The sequence below is a fragment of the Panthera pardus genome, unplaced genomic scaffold, assembly GCF_024362965.1.
Source record: "Panthera pardus isolate Hobbes unplaced genomic scaffold, ASM2436296v1 HiC_scaffold_17, whole genome shotgun sequence".
NCBI classification, from domain to species: domain Eukaryota; kingdom Metazoa; phylum Chordata; class Mammalia; order Carnivora; family Felidae; genus Panthera; species Panthera pardus.
Window position 1 is genome coordinate 136,068,240 of NW_026526732.1, and position 19,071 is coordinate 136,087,310.

At 44.2% G+C, this 19,071-nt stretch overlaps 1 protein-coding gene across 4 annotated transcripts in view; it reads left to right on the forward strand.

Annotated features, from left to right (window-relative positions):
* The window catches only part of RCAN2 (regulator of calcineurin 2), a 273,968-nt gene that overhangs the window by 236,662 nt on the left and 18,235 nt on the right, over positions 1-19,071 (forward strand). For 3 of the 4 annotated variants that reach the window (XM_019457321.2, XM_019457322.2, XM_019457323.2), the window contains 2 exons: positions 8,825-8,998; positions 14,020-14,191. In XM_019457321.2, coding sequence (XP_019312866.1) covers positions 8,825-8,998; positions 14,020-14,191 — 346 coding nt within the window. The remainder of the gene's footprint in view (positions 1-8,824; positions 8,999-14,019; positions 14,192-19,071) is intronic. The other variant, XM_019457325.2, reaches the window with a different exon arrangement.

Below are 19,071 nucleotides of genomic sequence, written 5' to 3' on the forward strand. Positions count from 1 at the left end.
CCCTGTACATATTCTTGGCTTAGAGGAGTTTGAGGGGTTTGTTTATCCAGTTCTATATGCGTAGATGGCAGCACAGTGAGATCAGGAAAATGGGGACTTCTTCCACTAGAAAGAAGTCAAAGTGTACTCTCGCATAGAAACATTATCCAGCCACCGCGAGACTTAGGGTGGGAAAGAAAGAACAGATTCGAACACAGGCCGTGGAAAGCATTCTGCTGAGAGAAGCAGGTGATGAGGTTTTAGGACAAAGTGGGTTCCTTTAGAGTTTAGACCTTTGACTCTCACAAGGACCCCAGTGGGAAGGGACAAAGCCTTTTGTGCCTTTGCCAGTGAATTATCTTCTCCCAAAGCAGTCACGTGGCACAAGGTCTGTCCACTTGTTTTATCAGTAAAAAAGGGTTGAGAACCTCCCTTTCATATTGATTTTTCTATTTAGGTAACATCGGGACCACAAACGAAATGAAACAAAACGGCATTTAATACAAATCTGCTTGGCCTAAGAAATCCTGGCAGGTTAAAATCCAGGAGGAAACATCCCCCCATGCAGTCCTGATATTCCTTTCACACAAGCAGTCTGCGTTAGGGAAGATTTATAACAGCGGGTCCCTGTGCCAGGAGGCCCTCCTGAGCAGCCTGTAAAATCCAATATGATCTTTAAACATGGGATTTTCACATGACTTGTCAGTGGACTCCATTGAGAGGTGATAAACCGAAATGAATTATTTCATTCTTCAGCAGTTTCTGGGAGGTATTATCTGACAGAGGAGAGCCTTGTGATTTTGAAAGAAGCCGAATTTCTTATTAAGATAATTTATACCCAACGGGCTCATAAGTGAGAAAATTGAAAAATATATAAAGGCATACAGCATCATTTGGAATGCAGATAAAGGCAGTGTCGGACCTCTCCAGGAGCTGTGTCCTCAAGGATAGCACTATTCTTCCCGGCTGACAAGGAAAGCTGGTTTTCTTGTTCTTGTTTTTCAGACTTCTCTCTTGCCTGCATCTAATGCATGACGTTTACGTCGTGTAAACAACTTGAGCTTACTAGTTCCGGTTTTGCTAACTGGGTAGTTGAGTGACTTTGTGGAGGTCATTACCTTCTCTGGCTTCCATTTGCTTCATATGTTATTCAAGGACAATAACAATCTCAACTCTCCCTCAGAGGGTCAGTTCAGATAAGTAAGGATTCGGGGACATAATATATTACACAGAATTGTTCTTCTGTAGCCTGTCTGGTTTGGAGTTAAATTTTAATCTTCTAATAGTCTTTCTATAAGCTACCTTACGGTTTTGTATCAACCAATCAAGTAGAATGCATTGAGCCCTTCCTAAGTCTTCCTAAGCTTAAAAAGCAGTAGTCGCTCCCATGTTGTTTGGAAACTATAATTAGTCACCTGCTACTTGATTTTGTTCCATCATTTCTGAGGGCAGGGTTCTTCCCATCACTGGAGCCTCTTTGTGAGGACCCTGGACAGATCCCTCCTCCTGGTTCCAAGACAAGGCTCCTCTCTACCCTGTGGACCCCGAGACCATTGTATCGCTGGTGGGGAGTGCCATATCGTGTTCGCTTTGAGAAAGATTAGAAGCACATTGTTGTCCCAGTCATGCATGGCGCGTGTTCAAGACCCCATGAGAAGCTTTTCTGGTGTTCAGGAGGGTGTCCTGTCAGAGGGACTGCCCTTGTAAATCTTTCACAATACAGACTCCTCATGTGAAAAGAATACCTAGGCGTTCTTGGCTCCAATTTATGTTTCTACCTTTGTTCTCCTTTTTCATTTCTGTAACTCAGTTCCTATTAAGCAAACACATTGAAAGGCAGGGAATTTAAAATCCCCAAGTATTCATATTTGAAACCAAGTTTCCCTTCTTCCTTCTTTTTCCACTCCCCCCACTGCACACACCTGTCTTGCACACCCCACCCTGGAATGACCCCGCTTTCCACTTCCCACTCACCTGGAAAAAGATGGCCTAACAGAATTCGCTGGCTCTGTTAAAACCATCGGATCCCCAGTTTCATTCGGTCCCTGAGTGCTGCATAACTGCCTATGTTAGTTTTCTAGGGCTGCTGTGACAAAATACCACAAACCGAGCGCCTTAAAGTCACAGAAATGTATTATCGCACAATTCTGGAGGCTAGAAAACCAAAATCAGGTGTCGGCAGGGTGGCGTTCCCTCTGAAGCTCTCTTCTTAGCTTCTGGTAGTTGCAGTCTTCCAGCAATCTTCGGCCTTCCTTGGCTTGCAGTTGCATCACTCCGGTCCTCTGTCTTCAAATGACACTTCCCTTATGTCTCCCTGTCTTCCCATGGCTATCCTCTTATAAGGACAACAGTCATCCTGGATGAGGGCCCACCCCATGCCACTATGACCCCCCCTCTTCCTTAGTTACATCTTCAGGGACCCCACTTCTGATAAGGCCATATTCCCAGGTACTGGAGACTTGAGCGTAGCCTTTGGAGGGGACATAATTCAGCCCATTACACCGTTCTTTGACTCATCCACATTTACTCTCCTTACCTCTGACCACAGCAGCTGTTCTGAGTCTTTCTCAAGCTTCTCAAGCCCTCAGTCTCCCTTCACCTTCCCTACCTGAACAGAGGGCCTCACCATCCATTTCCCTGAGATGAAAAGCCATCTTCAGTTTTGCTCGTTCCATTTCCATACTCCTCCATCCTGATCTATCACCTCCTCTCTCACGGGAAGAAGTGTCTACAAGTCTCTCTGAAGCCTCTTCTTCTTGTCTCCACTACCCTCTCCTCTTTCCTGTCTCCTCTCTCCCCTTCATCATAGTTTCATTTTATCAACCAGGAGGTGTCTCCCCACACTCCCAAAAATCTTGTTGTGACCTCGCTTCCCATGTAGTTATCATCCCACCTCCCTCTTTCTCGTTACCACACTCTCTTTCTCCACCTTTTCCCCTCCGTTCACTCCTCAGTCCATAATAATCCAGGTTTCACCTCCACATCTGTTCAAAGAGCTCTCAGTAGTGTCACCAGTGGTCTCGCACTGGCCAAAACCATTTTCGTCCTTTTCACCTTCTCTGCAGCATTCAGTTACTATAACAACACTTTCTCGAATGATAGCCCTTCTTGGATTTCCATTATGTTGTGTCCTTAGAATTCTCACTAGACCCCTTGTCTTCAACCCAAGCCAACTAAATCCTTACTTTCTCTGAGATATTATAGTACTGCTGTTCTCAAAGGATGGTCTACAGACGCTTTTCCATGAGGTCAAAACTATTTCCACAATAAGGCTAAGACACTATTTTCCTTTTCAGCTGTTTTGACAGTTATATCCATGGTGCAAAAGCAATGGCAGTTAGAGCCGCTGGTGCTTTGGTATGAGTCAATGCAGTGGCAGCAAATGATATCAGTATTATTCGTACTAAAAAAAAAAAGATAGAAGAACGTAAGAAAGAAAATACCAGTGTTACTTAAGAATGTCCCTTGGGGCGCCTGGGTGGCGCAGTCGGTTAAGCGTCCGACTTCAGCCAGGTCACGATCTCGCAGTCCGTGAGTTCGAGCCCCGCGTCAGGCTCTGGGCTGATGGCTCGGAGCCTGGAGCCTGTTTCCGATTCTGTGTCTCCCTCTCTCTCTGCCCCTCCACCGTTCATGCTATGTCTCTCTCTGTCCCAAAAATAAATAAAAAATGTTGAAAAAAAATTTAAAAAAAAAAAAAAAAAAAAAAAAAGAATGTCCCTGATGGGGGCATCTGGGTGGCTCAGTGGGTTAAGCGTCCTACTCTTGGTTTCAGCGCAGGTCATGATCTCACAGTTCATGAGATAGAGCCCTGCGCCAGGCTCTGTGCTGACAGCATGGAACCTGCTTGGGATTCTCCCTCTCCCTCTCTCTCTTCACCTGCCCCTGCTCTCACTGTCTCTCTCAAAATAAACTTTTAAGAAAGAACTTAAAAAAAGAAAGAATGTCCCTGATGAAGCCATAAAACATATTAATTTTATTATCTTTTTTCCTTGAATATATACCTTTTTAATCTGAATAACAAAACGGGGAGTACACTAAGTATACTTGGATACAATGTTTGAGGTGAGATACAATGAGATACAATGTCTGAGTTGAGGAAACATTCTAAGCTGTCCGAAGCTGAACTAGGCATTTGTTTTTCTCACGGAACACCATTTGTACTTAAAAGAACAACTAACAGACAAAGTGTAGTTACGCAGACTTAGATATTTGGCAGATATTTTCTCAAAAGTGAATGGATGAGTGTGTTACTCCAAGGAAAATAACTGTCAGTGTTTGTTGCCAGTGATTAGGAATGAACTTTCAAGCAAAAGTTAGAATTTTAGAAAGCCTGTATTTACCAACATGAATCTGACATCTTTCCAATTTCTAAAGACTTTTTGATAAGATAGGTGGTAATGTTAATGAATGTGACTTTTTATACCGTGTGATGAAATGGGTGAGGATTTGGAAAACCTACATAACGCAAGGAACCATATTTTTCAAGTGGTCAATGTATGTCATTACAGAATCATGCATGGGTTTAAAAAAACACACACACATTAGGGGCGCCTGGGTGGCTCAGTCGGTTACATCTGACTTCAGCTCAGGTCATGATCTCACACCGTGAGTTCAAGCCCTGCATTGGGCTCTGTGCTGATAGCTCAGAGCCTGGAGCCTGCTTCAGATTCTGTGTCTCCTTCTCTCTCTGCTGTTCCCTCCCTCACGCTCTCTCTCTGTCTCTGAAAAATGAATAAACTTTAAAAATGTTTTTTAAAAATTAAAGGTGAAAAATAGATAAATGGACCTTAGTATAATCAAATAAAAATGTTATTTGATTATAGCTTCGGAGTCAACATTGTAATATACTTTACGAAACTGCCACTTGTCAAGCTTTGATGAAGTATCAGGAAAAAATATTTACAAGGAATTTCGAAGAATATTTGAAAGGCTATGAAGTTACTCCTCCCTTCTCCAACCATGTATTTGGGTGAGGCCAACTTTGATTCATACCCTTCAGACAAAACCACATAGTATAACAGATTGAGCCTAGAAGCAAATGTGAGATTTCAGGTATCTTCTATTAAGTCAGAAATTAAAGAAACTTGCAGAAATGAAAAAAAAAATGCTGATCTCACTAAATTTTTTCTTGCTTTGGAAGAGTTATTTTTCATAAAAATATTATTTTAACATCTAATGGGCTTATTATTGTTACTTTTAAATACATTTATAAGTGTATGTATTTTTCACTTTGCAGTACAGTGAACATTGCTAAGTGAAACTCGGATTAACAAAAGTTCTTGGGGAGGGGAAGGAAAAAAAAAAAAAAGAGAGGTTAGAGTGGGAGAGAGCCAAAGCATAAGAGACTGTTGTTAAAAACTGAGAACAAACTGAGGGTTGATGGGGGGTGAGAGGGAGGGGAGGGTGGGTGATGGGTATCGAGGAGGGCACCTTTTGGGATGAGCACTGGGTGTTGTATGGAAACCAATTTGACAGTAAATTTCATATATTAAAAAATAAATAAATAAGTAAATAATAAATAAATAAAAAAATTAAAAAAAATAATAAAAATAAAAAAAATAAAAAAAATAAAAAATTAAAAAAAAAACAAAAGTTCTTTAGGATTCTCCCTGACTTTTAAGCGTATAGCGAGGTCCAGAGACCAGAATTTGAGATCACTGCTGTGGAACTCTTTTCAAACCAGTGGTTACAAAGGGAACTGACTGTTGAGGACATGAGGAATTTATTGGGCGTGTGGGGTGCCAGTCACTGTGTGTCTGGGGGGAACCGGGGCATCGAACCCTAGATTTGCTCTACAGGAAGGTGAGACACCCCTGTGGCTACCTGTGTTCAGGACACCATTTTGCCTAAGGGTTTGTCGCTGTGCTTCGCCTGCCTCTAACCAATTTCTCCTCATGCTCTGTCACCTCCACCAGCGAAATGGTTGTCATATCACTCCTGGAAGCAAATCGAGGGGGCCAGTGAATCCCCCCATTCTTGGCCAGCTGCCTGTCGCCACTGCCACTACAAGTCCCCAAAAGACTTGTGCCGAGAGGACAAGCCAAGTAAATGTTCGTTTATTGCGATGATGATTATTATCATTACAGAGTTTGTGAAAACCCTGGCCCCTGAGTCCAGGTTTGGTGAACGACCTCTTTTGATGATCAGCCTAAAGGCCCAAAACAAGGAGAGGAATGAGGTTCCTGTCACTTGCCAACTCTAGCTTGATGCAGGAGCTGCCTGGGGCTCTCTTTTGAAGATCGGTGGAGAAAACGATTGCCTTCGGTTACTGACATCTGCCGAAGCCTGCCAAGGAGTCGGCATATAGGCCATTCATTGTCAGCCCTCCCCTAAGCCCGATGCCAAGACCCCTTGATTTTGTTTTTCTAATCCAGGCTCTTGAGGCCAAACAGCTCTGAGCAACTGAGATGCGAGGCATAAAGAAGAGATATACAATGCAAACAAGGAACTAGAGTCAAAGGAAAAGAACACCTCCCCTCCAAGTTGGTCTTCATGGCCACGCTCAGGCGCTGGGGCGGAGATGAGGAAGTGAACTCCCAAACCAGAGGTGGAAAAACACAGAGCTACAAAGAAGACCCAAGAACTTTGTCCTGAGAAATATGACTATTTCTAGATAGAAATAAAAGCTTTTGATCTCTTAATTCCTTCCATTCCTAAAAATTCCCCAAATTAATTAAACCACCAGCTGTGATGTGAGCAGCTGAGGGCACTTGTCATTGTGAGAAACCAGAAAACATTGTATTCACCAGGACCCCTGTTCAGGAAAACACAATATTGTTGGGAAACGATTCCTTAATGAGCCCTCTTGGAGTGGTGGCAGAGGCCCCAGGCCCAGGGGTCGGCTCATCCCATGACTTGAGAGTTGAAGGAAAAACTTCCCAAGGAACAGACAAGGAAAGTTCCTTGTCTTTGTTCTGTTTCTTTGGTTCTTTCCTTGTTTTGTTCTTGTTAGGGGAAGGGGATTGAGAACTCAGTCTGAAAAGGGGAGAAAGAGCCCCTTAAATCTCTATGAATGTCATGAAACTTGAAAAAAAAGAACTCGCTTTGAATGTATCATTTGTGGTTCTGGACCGGACGGATAGGGCATAAAGAGAAAGACACAGGAGTCAAAAATGGGAGGAACCATAGGCACGCCCTGGGGAATCTCAGAAACGAGCCACGTTTTTGGAAGGGTCGCGAGCCATGGATCTGAGGGTCTGAGACATGTTCATCTGGAGGCCCAACAGGCGGGGAGATCTTCTCTGCCATCTGGGCTCTTCTTCCTGTGCAAACCCCAGAGGTCAGTGACGTCACAGCCTCGCATCACACTGCTGATTCTCCTAGATGTGGTCACACACAAGCTTGGGTCAGTTTATTGATCCCCATCGTTTGCTCCTGCTGCGGCACCTCTCCCTTCTTCTCAGCCCAGCAGTGTGATTCTTTATATAATTGAAAGCGTCTCTATATTCAGGGTCACAAGGACTTTGGCCTGGTTGTAGTTCTGCCACTAAGTGCCCATGTGACCAAGGCGGGTCCTTGTCTCTTCAGACTTCAGGGTCCTGGTTTGTGGAATGATAGAGGTGAGGAAGGAAATGGCTTAGGGCCCTTACAAACCAAATTCAGTGAACCTTGCTGCACCTTGGGGCATCTGCATTCCGACTTGTACTCACTCTTAAAGATATACCTTCCGTCGTAGAAATAAAAGAATCAGGGTTTGTTGATTTGTTTACATAGAAGTTCTTTACTTAGCAACAGTTTCTCCGCTAAGCACATACAGTAACTTCGCATACACTGGTTGTGTTACTTATAACAAGGATTTTTTAAAGCTAAGAGAAACCAGACAGATGGTATTAATATATGTATTTTTTAAGTCTTTAATTTTCCTTTCGTGCCTTGCACCCGCCTTACGGGCATTCTCATATCTGTGTCTGTGTCTGCCTCTCGCAGTAGGTTGTTAGATCACTGAGAGCTGGAACGCAGTAATACTCATCTGTGTACTCCCCTAAAGCCTAGCGACCATGCCTTGAAATAAGTGAGCATTTAATAGAGATGTGTTTAGTTGAATTGAAAATTGTACTGAATCAAAAACTTCAAATGATTACTTTGTATTGTGATAGGCTTGGTTATGCCATAGGAATAAAATAATCTCCAGATCTCCGTGGTTTAATGCGATAGAAGTCTGTTTGTTTATTTGTTTTGCCAAAGCAAAGTCAACTCTAGGATGGGTGGGAGTAGGGAGAAAGATATTTCTGCTCCACACAGCCCCTCAGGGACCCAGGAGAATCTCCTGAGGGACCAAGGAAAGTCCTGTTTCTCGATGGTATACAATTTGGAACACACGGCATCTTCAGAGAAAGATAGGAAACTTTCTCAAGGGCTTTTTCTTGCCTTCGGCACACATTTCATGGACCAGGACTCATCCCATGACACCATCTAACTAGTGCCACCAAAGTGGGTCGTCACTTGTAATATCTACTGCATACTTTACTCAAACAGCTCTAATATTTTAGAGTTAATGAACTTCTTTGAGAATCTTATGACAACAATGATCCCTCTCCCCAGAAAACAATACATATACAGAGAAACTTCCTCAAAATTTTGCATAATTTTCAGGTCTGTTATGCATTTCAAACCCCATTCACTGCTCCTCTAAGGATCCCTAGACCCAGGTTGCGAATCCTTCCACTGAATCCACAGGCATGTTTAACACCCGGTAACAGATTGACAGGTGAAAAAAATGCATTACTAATGTGCTGCTTGAATGTTATGTTGAGAACAGCCTATTTATTTACTTATTTATTGATTAATTATTTGTGTCGTGCAAGATACATGACCCACGGATTTTCCTCTGTGTTTGTTTTATCAGGAAAAATTTGAAGGTCTGTTTCGGACTTATGATGACTGTGTGACCTTCCAGCTATTTAAGAGTTTCAGACGTGTCCGAATAAACTTCAGCAATCCCAAATCTGCAGCCCGAGCCAGGATAGAGCTTCATGAAACCCAGTTCAGAGGGAAAAAATTAAAACTCTACTTTGCACAGGTAAGGTAATTCTTACTCTACATTATTATTATTATTATTATTTTGCCTTTTTAAAAATTTTTTTTAATGTTTATTTATTTTTGAGACAGAGAGAGACAGAGCATGAATGGGGGAGGGTCAGAGAGAGGGAGACACAGAATCTGAAACGGGCTCCAGGCTCTGAGCTGTCAGCACAGAGCCCGACGCGGGGCTCGAACCCACGGACCACGAGATCATGACCTGAGCCGAAGTCGGACGCTTAACCGACTGAGCCACCCAGGCGCCCCTATTTTGCCTTTTTAAAAGTGTAAATGGAGCCCTTTCTACTTTGACTGGTTTGTAGTCTATAATTCACAGATAAATAAACCTATGCCCTGATTCCCAGACAGGGGTATCACAGAGGTTTAGAAAGCAGGCTCTGAGGGCTGACAGCCTGAGCTGTCACCTGGGCAAGTTACACAATGTCAGTGGGTCTCAGTTTCCTCACCTGTAAATAGGGAGAATGATACACACACCGTTCTGCTGTTTTACGAGGATTAAGTGGACTATTGCATGTTAAAGTACCTAGTGTTTGGTAAATGCACAGCAAATATCAGCTAGTACTTGTGATAAGAATGGTCTACACCTAGGGCGCCTGGTGGCTGAGTCAGTCAAGCGTCCAACTCTTTGTTTTGGCTCAGGTCAGGTCATGATCTCATGGTTCATAGGTTCACAGTTCTGTTGGTACGGAGCCTGCTTGGGATCCTCTATCCCTCCCTCTCTCTCTGCCCCTCCCCCCACCTGCTCTTTCAAAATAAATAAATAAACTTAAAATTAAAAAAAAAAAAAAAGAATGGTCTATTCCCAACTACTCTTAAACTTCCTAGCAGGCTTATAATTAAAAGTTCAGTTATGTGATAGTTTTAGTGGACTGTATATCTTTCCAATGACTCCGATTCATGAGAAAAGATTACAAACATATGGAAATCAGTTGCATGTTTTATTTCATCCAAAAATAAGTGCTGGCTATTCCAAACGGGGATGAACAGTTCTTGGCAATGCTCACAAAGTCCACGGCAATAGAAGATCAATGTCCTGATATTAGTTCCATCAGTGCCCTCCATCATTAGATATCCTGATCCATCTCGTATCGGTCAGTAAACGTTGTTCCCACCTTTGGACTCTACGAAGATGGCATAGTAAAAAGAACGTAGACTTTGCTTCTTTTTAAGGCTGAATAGTATCCCGTTGTACGTAGATGCCACTTTCTCTTTACGCATCATCTGTCGACGGACATTTATGCTGTCTCCACATCTTGGCTATTGTGAATAGTGCTACAATGAACACAGGAGTGTTAATATTTCTTCCAGAGTCTGAATTCAATTATTTTGGATAAATACCCAGAAGCGGAATTACTCATTGAGATGGTGGTTCTATTTTTAATTTTTTTAGGAACCTCCATATTGTTTTCTATAGTGGTTATGTCATTATGCATTCCCACCAACAGCACACGATGGTTCCTATTTTTCCACATCCTTGCCAACACTTGTTGTCTTTTATTTGTTTATTTAATTTTGATAACACCCATCCTAACACCTGTGAGGTGATATCTCATTGTGGTTTTGATTTGCATTTCCCCGGTGCTTAGTGACCTAAATATTTTTTCATAAACCTGTTGGCCATTTATGTATCTTCTTTGGAGAAATGTCCATTCAGGTCCTTACTCTGTTTGCTTTCACTGAGTTACTGGGTTTTATTTTGTTTTTTGTGTTTTTTTTTTGTTTTGTTTTGTGTTTGTGTTTGTGTTTTGTTTTGTGTTTGTTTGGGTGTTTGTTTGTTTGTTTGTTTGTTTTGCTTTTGAGTCATAGGAGTTCCTTAACTTCTCATCCTATACATGAATAGAGAGATTAACCTGTCTTATATCTGGTTTATAAATATTTTCTCCACTATGCAGGTCGCCTTTTCACTCTGTTGATAGTATCCTTTGGTGTGGAGAAGACTTAGATTGATGTAATCCTGCTTGTTTATTTTTATTTGTGTTGCCTGTGCTTGTGGTGTCATACCTATGAAAACATTGTCAAGGCCAATGTCATGAGGCTTTCTGTTTATTTTCTTCTAGGACTTTCTCGGTTTCAGGTCTTATGTTTAGAATCTTTAATCCGTTTTGAGTTAGTTTTTGTGCATGGTGTAAAATGAGGTTTCAACTTCATTCCTTTGCATGTGGATATCCAGTCTTCCCAGCACCATTTGTTGAAGAGACTGTTGTTTCCTCATTGTGTACTGTTGGCACTCTTGTTGAAGATCAGTTGACCCTCTGTGTGTGGATTAATTTCCGAGCTCTCTGTTCTGTTCCATTGGCTTACATGCCTGTCTTAATGCCAGTCCCTTTCTGTTTTGATTATTATAGCTTTGTAATATATTTTTAAATCAAGAAGTGTGATGTTCATCTTTCTCAAGATTGATTTGGCTGTTTGTGGTCTCTCATGGTTCTATATGAATTTTAGAATTGTTTTTTTTTCACTATTTCTGTAAAAGAAAAATGCCATTGCAATTTTGATAAGGATTGCATTGAGTCTGCAGTTTGCTTTGGATAGTGTGGGCATTGTGCAATATGGATGAACCTGGAGGACAGTATGCTAAGTGAAATAAGCCATTCACAGAAAGACAAATATTGCATGATTCCACTTATATGAGGGATCTAAAATAATAAAATTCATAGAACCAAAGCGTAGGATGGTAGTTTCCAGGGACTAGAAAGAGTGGAAAACGATGAGTTACTAGTCCACAGGTATAAAATTTCAGTTAGATGAGATGAATAAGCTTTAGAGATCTACCACACAACATTGTACCCATAGTCAACAATAATATGCTGTGGGGCACCTAGGTTCAGTCAGTCAAGTATCTGACTTTTGATTTCAGCTCAGGTCGTGATCTCACGGTTTGTGAGTTTGAGCCACACATCAGGTTCCGCACTGTCAGTGCGGGATTCTCTCTCTCTCCCTCTCTCTCTGCCCCTCCTGCGTGCTCTCTCTCTCTCAAAATAAGTAAAATAAACAATAACAAAAAAAAACCCATTAACAATAATATACTGTAGACTTAAAAATTTATTAAGTGGGTGTATCTCTTGCTAAATGTTCTTACCGTAATAAAATAAAATAAAAACTAAATAAGTAGAATTTAGACTTCGGCCTTAGACCCATGTTCAGATCCCATGCTGCTAGTAACTATGTGATTTGTAGAAACCTCAGTTTCTTCATCTAATGAAACCCCACCTGTTTCCTTAAAAAGTTAAACATATAGAGTTCCCATCTGACCCAGCAAATACTCACTCCTAGGTGTACATCTAAGTGACTTGAAAATAGGCCTCAAAAAAATGCATGTACACATATATTCATATATAGTAGTACTATGACTAGGGTAGAAAGGGTAGAAAGAGTCCAAATGTCCATCAGTGGCTGTGGTCCACCTTTCAACAAACAAACTGTGGTCCATCTTTCACTGGAATGTTATTAAACCATAAAAAGGAATGAAGCATTGATACATGCTACCACATAGATGAACCCTGAAAACATTATGCTAAGTAAAAGAAGCGAGACACAAAGAGGTCACATATGATTCCATTTATGTGAAATATCCAGAATAGGTAAATCCATTGAGACATAAAGCAGATTGTTGGTTGCAGGGTCTGACTAGGGGCAAAAATGGTAGTAGCTGTTTAATGGGTACAGGGTTTCCTTTAAGGCAATAAAAATGCTTTGGATTCTCTGTCTCCCTCTCTTTCTGCCCCTCCCCACTCACACGGTCTCTGTCTCTCTCAAAATAAATAAACTTTAAAAAAATGTTGGGGCGCCTGGGTGGCTCAGTCAGTTAAGCAGCAGACATCGGCTCAGGTTATGGTCTCTGTGGGTTCAAGCCCCACATCAGGCTCTGTGGACAGCTCAGAGCCTGGAGCTTGCTTTGGATTCTGTGTCTCCCTCTCTCTGTGCTTCCTCTACTCACACTGTGTGTGTGTGTGTCTCTCTCTCAAAAATAAACATTAAAGGGGCGCCTGGGTGGCGCAGTCGGTTAAGCGTCCGACTTCAGCCAGGTCACGATCTCGCGGTCCGTGAGTTCGAGCCCCGCGTCTGGCTCTGGGTTGATGGCTCGGAGCCTGGAGCCTGTTTCCGATTCTGTGTCTCCCTCTCTCTCTGCCCCTCCCCCGTTCATGCTCTGTCTCTCTCTGTCCCAAAAATAAAAAAAAACGTTGAAAAAAAAAAAAACATTAAAAAAATTAAATTAAATTAAATTAAAAAAATGCTTTAGGGGAACCTGGGTGGCTCAGCCAGTTAAGCATCCAACTTCGGCTCAGGTCATGATTTCAGGGTTCGGATGGTGACTTCGAGCCCCACGTCGGGCTCTGTGCTGACAGCTTGGAGCCTGGAGCCTGCTTCAGATTCTGTGTCTCCTTCTCTCTCTGCCCCTCCCCTGCTTGCTGTCTCTCCCTCTCTCTCTCTCTCTCTCTGTTTCTCTCTCTCTCTCTCAAAAATAAATAAGCATTTTTTAAAAATGCTTTGGATGTAGGTAGAAGTGATTGCACAACCCTGGAAATGTACTAAAGGCCACTGATTGCTTACTCTAATGGTTAATTTCATATTATGTGAATATCACCTCAATTAAAAGAATGAGAGAAAAAGAAAGGAGAGAAGGAGGGAGGACAGGAGGGAGGAAGGAGCCTGGGGACCAGCAGTTCAGCCTCACTCGGGAACTTGTTAGCAATGCAGATCCTCAGACCCCACCCCAGCTCTGCTGAATCGGAAACTCCAGGAGCGGGGGCTCTGCAGTCTGTGCTTTTAGTAAGCTCTCCAGGTAATTATGATGCACGCTAAAAGTTGAGAGCCACTGTTTTAAGGATGAAATAAGATAACTGAGCATATGGTGTGTGGTAAGTGGTGATTATTATTATAGCCTGCTTCATTGGATCACTTGTCACAGGCTCCAAATGCGACTCTGCATCATCGTGTACCAACACGGCACATCTGAGGCCCTAATGAATAATGCGTCTTCATTTTTTCTCTCTTTGAAAGGTTCAGACTCCAGAGACAGACGGTGACAAGCTGCATTTGGCTCCACCACAGCCTGCCAAACAATTCCTCATCTCACCCCCGGCGTCTCCTCCCGTGGGCTGGCAGCCCATCAGTGATGCCACGCCAGTCCTCAACTACGACCTCCTCTATGCCGTGGCCAAACTAGGACCAGGTACGCTCTGCGACCCTTTTGCGAAAGAAACATCGTCAGCAACCTAGAAAAGCCAAACAAGATTAACAGCCTTGAAATCCGGGGCTCACGGTAACATGGGCATTTCTAATGGGTTTATTGCACTGTGTGGACAGCGAGAGGGCTGACGGATGGGAAGGCAACACCGGACTTTGTCCCTGTTTAACTGCAATTCAGGAACCGGTGCTAAAATGCCTGTCTGTGCAACTTCTGCGTTGCAATGCAGATACTTTAAGACTGGGAAGAGCTACCGAATTCCTATACCATGAGGAAGTTGTTTGTTTTCTCAGGACAGGCAAAATGAGCTCTAGCGACAGGCACGAGGCTTCGATGCTATGCAACCTTCTTTTACTGCTGCCATAGGAAAGCCCAGGAACCCTCTGAAACAAGACAATCTTCCTGCCAAAGTGAAGTCTCTAGGTCCCCAAGAACCAGATCACAATAGTCTCTAACTTAAAAAAAAAAAATCTTTCAGTCCCCTCATTCTGGTGGTTGGTACAGGAGGCTCAGATTCTCTCATTCTCTGCAGTACAGTATTCCATTGGGTGAATATGCAATCACGCTTTACTCATCCAGTCTCCTGAGTTGGACACTTAAGACAGTCTCCAGTTTCTTGCCATTACAATCAGAGCTACAGTTGGGGCACCTGGGTGGCTCAGTCGGTTAAGTGTCCAACTTCGGCTCAGGTCATGATCTTGCGGTTCGTGAGTTTGAGCCCCGCGTCGGGCTCCCTGCTGTCAGCACAGAGAATGCTTCAGATCTTCTGTCCCCCTCTTTCTGCCCCTCCCCACTTGCTCTCTCTCTCTCTCTCTCTCTCTCAAAAATAAATAAACATTTTTTTAAAAAGCTACAGTTAACATCCTCGTGCATATCTCCTATGCACTTGCCCAGAATTTCTGTACATTTTGTACCCAAGTGATATCGTCCTCACTTTCTTTTCTTTTTTTTAATATGAAATTTATTGTCCAATTGGTTTCCATACAACACCCAGTGCTCATCCCAACAGGTGCCCTCCTCAATACCCATCACCCACCCTCCCCTCCCTCCCACCCCCCATCAACCCTCAGTTTGTTCTCAGTTTTTAAGAGTCTCTTATGATTTGGCTCCCTCCCTCTCTAACCTTTCTTTTTTCCTTCCCCTCCCCCATGGTCTTCAGTTAAGTTTCTCAGGATCCACATAAGAGTGAAACCTTTCAGCAGATGTTGCCATCTTGCTGGAAAAAGACTCTAAAGTATTAAGAAAGGTGAAATGAAATGGGGTTGCTTATGCCAAGGCATTTTAAAACAGCGCTGGGAGGCCCATCCCAGAGATGGGCCTTGTGCACATCCTCACTCGGTAGGACCATGAACTTTTGGACTGGGCCAAACCACAGATATTACAAGAACTCAGCCGGCAACTTTCCATAGGAAGAGATTTTGCTTAGTGAAAACCTTAACAACCAGTTCTGTTCAGCCAAGATATTCTGCCACCAACACCCACCAGAATCCTTTGTAAACAGCATCTACAAGCATTCCCTTTTTTCTTTAAAAATGCTTGACTTTTGTTCCCTGGGGTGGGGGGCACTACTTAGGTTGCCACAGTTCTGAGATTCCACAGAAATGCTTTTGGGGGGAGGGGGGTTTGGCTCAGCTTCTTTTCTCGGTTGACATTATTTTTCCTGTATTATAGCAGGAGGGGACATGGTGGAAAGAACAGGGGCTGAAACCAGGTGATCAGAGGGTTTAGGCACTGTGGATCCAAAGGTAAATCATGCCCATTGTGTCTGCTCTATGAGCTGGTCTCCTGATGTGAGGGGGGGCTTTAAAAATATAACCACAAGGCCCTGACTGCACCCTAAGAGATTCTGATTTAATTGACTTGGGTCAAGTTCAGGTGTCAGTATTTTTAACAAGCTCCCTGGTGATCCTGAGGTGCATATCTGTATCAAGAACCACCGGTAGCCAAGTGACAGATATCAGCCATGATAGACTTAATAATGAGTTCTTCCCAGTATTTCTCAGTGTGCTCAGGAAAACACGTGGACCCAAATCGCCCACCCCAGAAGCCTGCGGTTTTAACGTGACGAGTCTTGCACAGCCTGAAATCTGAAGACCCGACGCGGGGCTCGAACTCACAAACCGGGAGATCATAACCTGAGCCGAAGTTGGATGCTCGAAGGGCTGAGCCGCCCAGGCGCCCCTCTGGGGTTTCTTTCTAATTACCATCAAATCGCTCAGCTTCTTGGGGCCTCTACAGCGGCCATCGGTTCCACCCTTAAAGAGCCACTGTGAGAAGCAGTAGGTGCCTGACTAAGATGAACTGATAAAAGAAGTGATGTAATAACGAGAGACGTATTTGTGACACGTTATTTCTCTGAAGGCCCGGTCCGTATCCAGGAATCCTGAACCAACGCACTTCCCACGCGTGTCTGTGCTATAGGTAAATGGAGAGTGTATAAAATGAGTTGAAATAAGTTGGGTCTTCTCAAGTCAGGCCTTGTGCAAGCCTCTCCCACAGTAATTCAGAACACTCCAGAAGCAAGAAGGCACACCCCTAGGTGGACCGACTGGAGCCAAGGTACACCTGAGCCTCACGCACGGATACTGACAAGAACCCATCTGAACCCCTTGTACAGTTGCTTGGATGGCAGTACGTGGAGCTTCAGAGAGTCCCTGAGGTCGTGGCCGGAGGACCTAGGAGTCACTGGCCAAGCTGCATTTTACAACAGCGGAGGAAGCCGAGAGGCCCCGACAGGGGAGAAATCACTTGCCGGGACAGAGTCAGGGTTCCAAGGCGGTGATCTTCCTACTTCACTGTTGACCAAAGGAGGCCCAGGCGGAGTCAGACTTTGTGACCATCAGATCCCAGCGGGCCTCGGGTTCACTCACTCGGAGCCGGTAACCCAGTCAACTCAAATCACGTTTCATCCAAAATTGGGAAAGAAATTCGTCTGTAGTTCATGTTCACAGAGCTGGATGCAAAGACAAGATAAGGGCAAGCCTCGGATACCCTCACTGGCTGACGGAGCCGAGTCCCAGGTCTGGAAGACACTGCCAGGAGCAGGTGAGAGCTGGACCTGATGGAGGCAGAAGGAACGGATAGTGTGGGGGTTTTAGGCCTCAGAAGGGGTGCTTACAGAGCCTGGCACAGAGGAGGCAGGAAGGAGGGCTGAAATGGTCTTAAAAAGATTGTTTTACAGTTTATTCATTTTTGAGACAGAGACAGAGCGTGAGCGAGGGAGGGGCAGTGAGAGAAGGAGACACAGAATCCGAAGCTGTCAGCACACAGCCTGACGTGGGGCTCGAACCCATGGACCACGAGATCATGACCTGAGCTGAAGTTGGACGCTCAACTGGCTGAGCCACACGGGCGCCCCAGGAATGAAATGGTCTTAAAGAAGCGGAGGAAAAAAGGGGGTTCTTTTTAGAGTTGTGAGGAACTTATCAACAGCCGTTTAAAGTGCATCCCTTTTACCTGAGTGGTGCTGCTAAACTCTGGGCTTGACTTTCCCTTTACCAAGTAAATGTACTCTGAAGTGCTCTGCACAGAGAGAGCAATCATTAATACCCCCATTTGACAGATGAGAACACTAAGCTGTAGAGAGGTGAGCGAATTTGCCCAAGGTGACACAGCTGGGTGGTGGCAGAGAGAAGTGTCCAGACTGGCTCTTCTGACTCCATGAGATCTGGGGCCAGATCCCATGGCCTTTGATTGAGGATACTGGTGGCCTCAGCACACGTCAGGCCTAGGATGCTGGCAAAACCTTCATCCCGACCCTGAGTCGGCAGTTCTCTTTAATGCCACTGTGACTTTCAGAAGGCCAAACCCGGGCCTGGCCAGTGTGCAAATGAAGGCCTGTGCACTGTGTGTGTAAGAGCGGATAGTGAGGGTTTTCTGCTTTTTTAGGGATGCCCGACACTGCGTCCCCTGGAACAGCTGCCATTCGGATGCGTTTTCTGGGCTAGCTCTCTCTGCATCCTTTGCCAGCAGTCTGAGGCTGCTTCTCTTTATTTAGTTATCCATTTGTCCTTTTCCTGTGTCCTTGAAGCTTCTTCGCTCCACCCAGACGGATGATCTGGAGCCAACAACTGAGTTGAAAATATCACAGAGGTTATATTAGAAGCGTGAGCCCCCGGTGGCCATTTCCGCTGCACCTGTGAAGGAGCACAGCCACACCCTGCGTCCCTCCCATGCCCATCTCCGCCCCCCTCCCCACGAGGTGCCCGGGCGAGGACTTGCTTCTTCAGTCTCCTCTTGGCCCTCGGCACAAATGCTCGCTCCCTCCTCTGGTGATTTTCTATCATCTGATTCTCAGTCTCTACTTTCTGAGGGGGGGAGAGCATGTTTTATTCATTCTGGTACTCCCAGCGCCTGAAAGCACCTTACACTAGTTGATGTTCAATAAATATTGAATGAATGAATGCATGCATGAATGAGTGACTAGATCAGAGCCATTAGCCTGCCTAGAGATAATTCCTTCACTGGCAAATTGTTGCTTTCTTACGGCTTTCGCCAGACTGCATCAGGCAACACTAAATTAATGTTTTCTCCAAGGGGAGGACTTCTAGCGTTTCCGTCTGGGGAAAAAAAAAATGATTTCGTGAGATTCATTTTTAATCCTCTGGCAGAATCATTTCAGTAACAAATGATAACTCATTCCACATGAAGGGATGGCTGCCTCCGTTCCAGGAGTACAGAAACACAGCAGAATGAGAGCAGAGAGCAACTCAAAGGGTCAGAGGAATGGGGTTGGCCTGGGAGGGGTGACCAAGCCCACAAAATTGGGAGAGCGGACTGATTAGAGACATGGAAATCCGAAGCTGCCGGGAAGAATTAAGTCTGAAGAAAGAGCATCATGGAGCAGGGATCCGGGGCAAGATGGC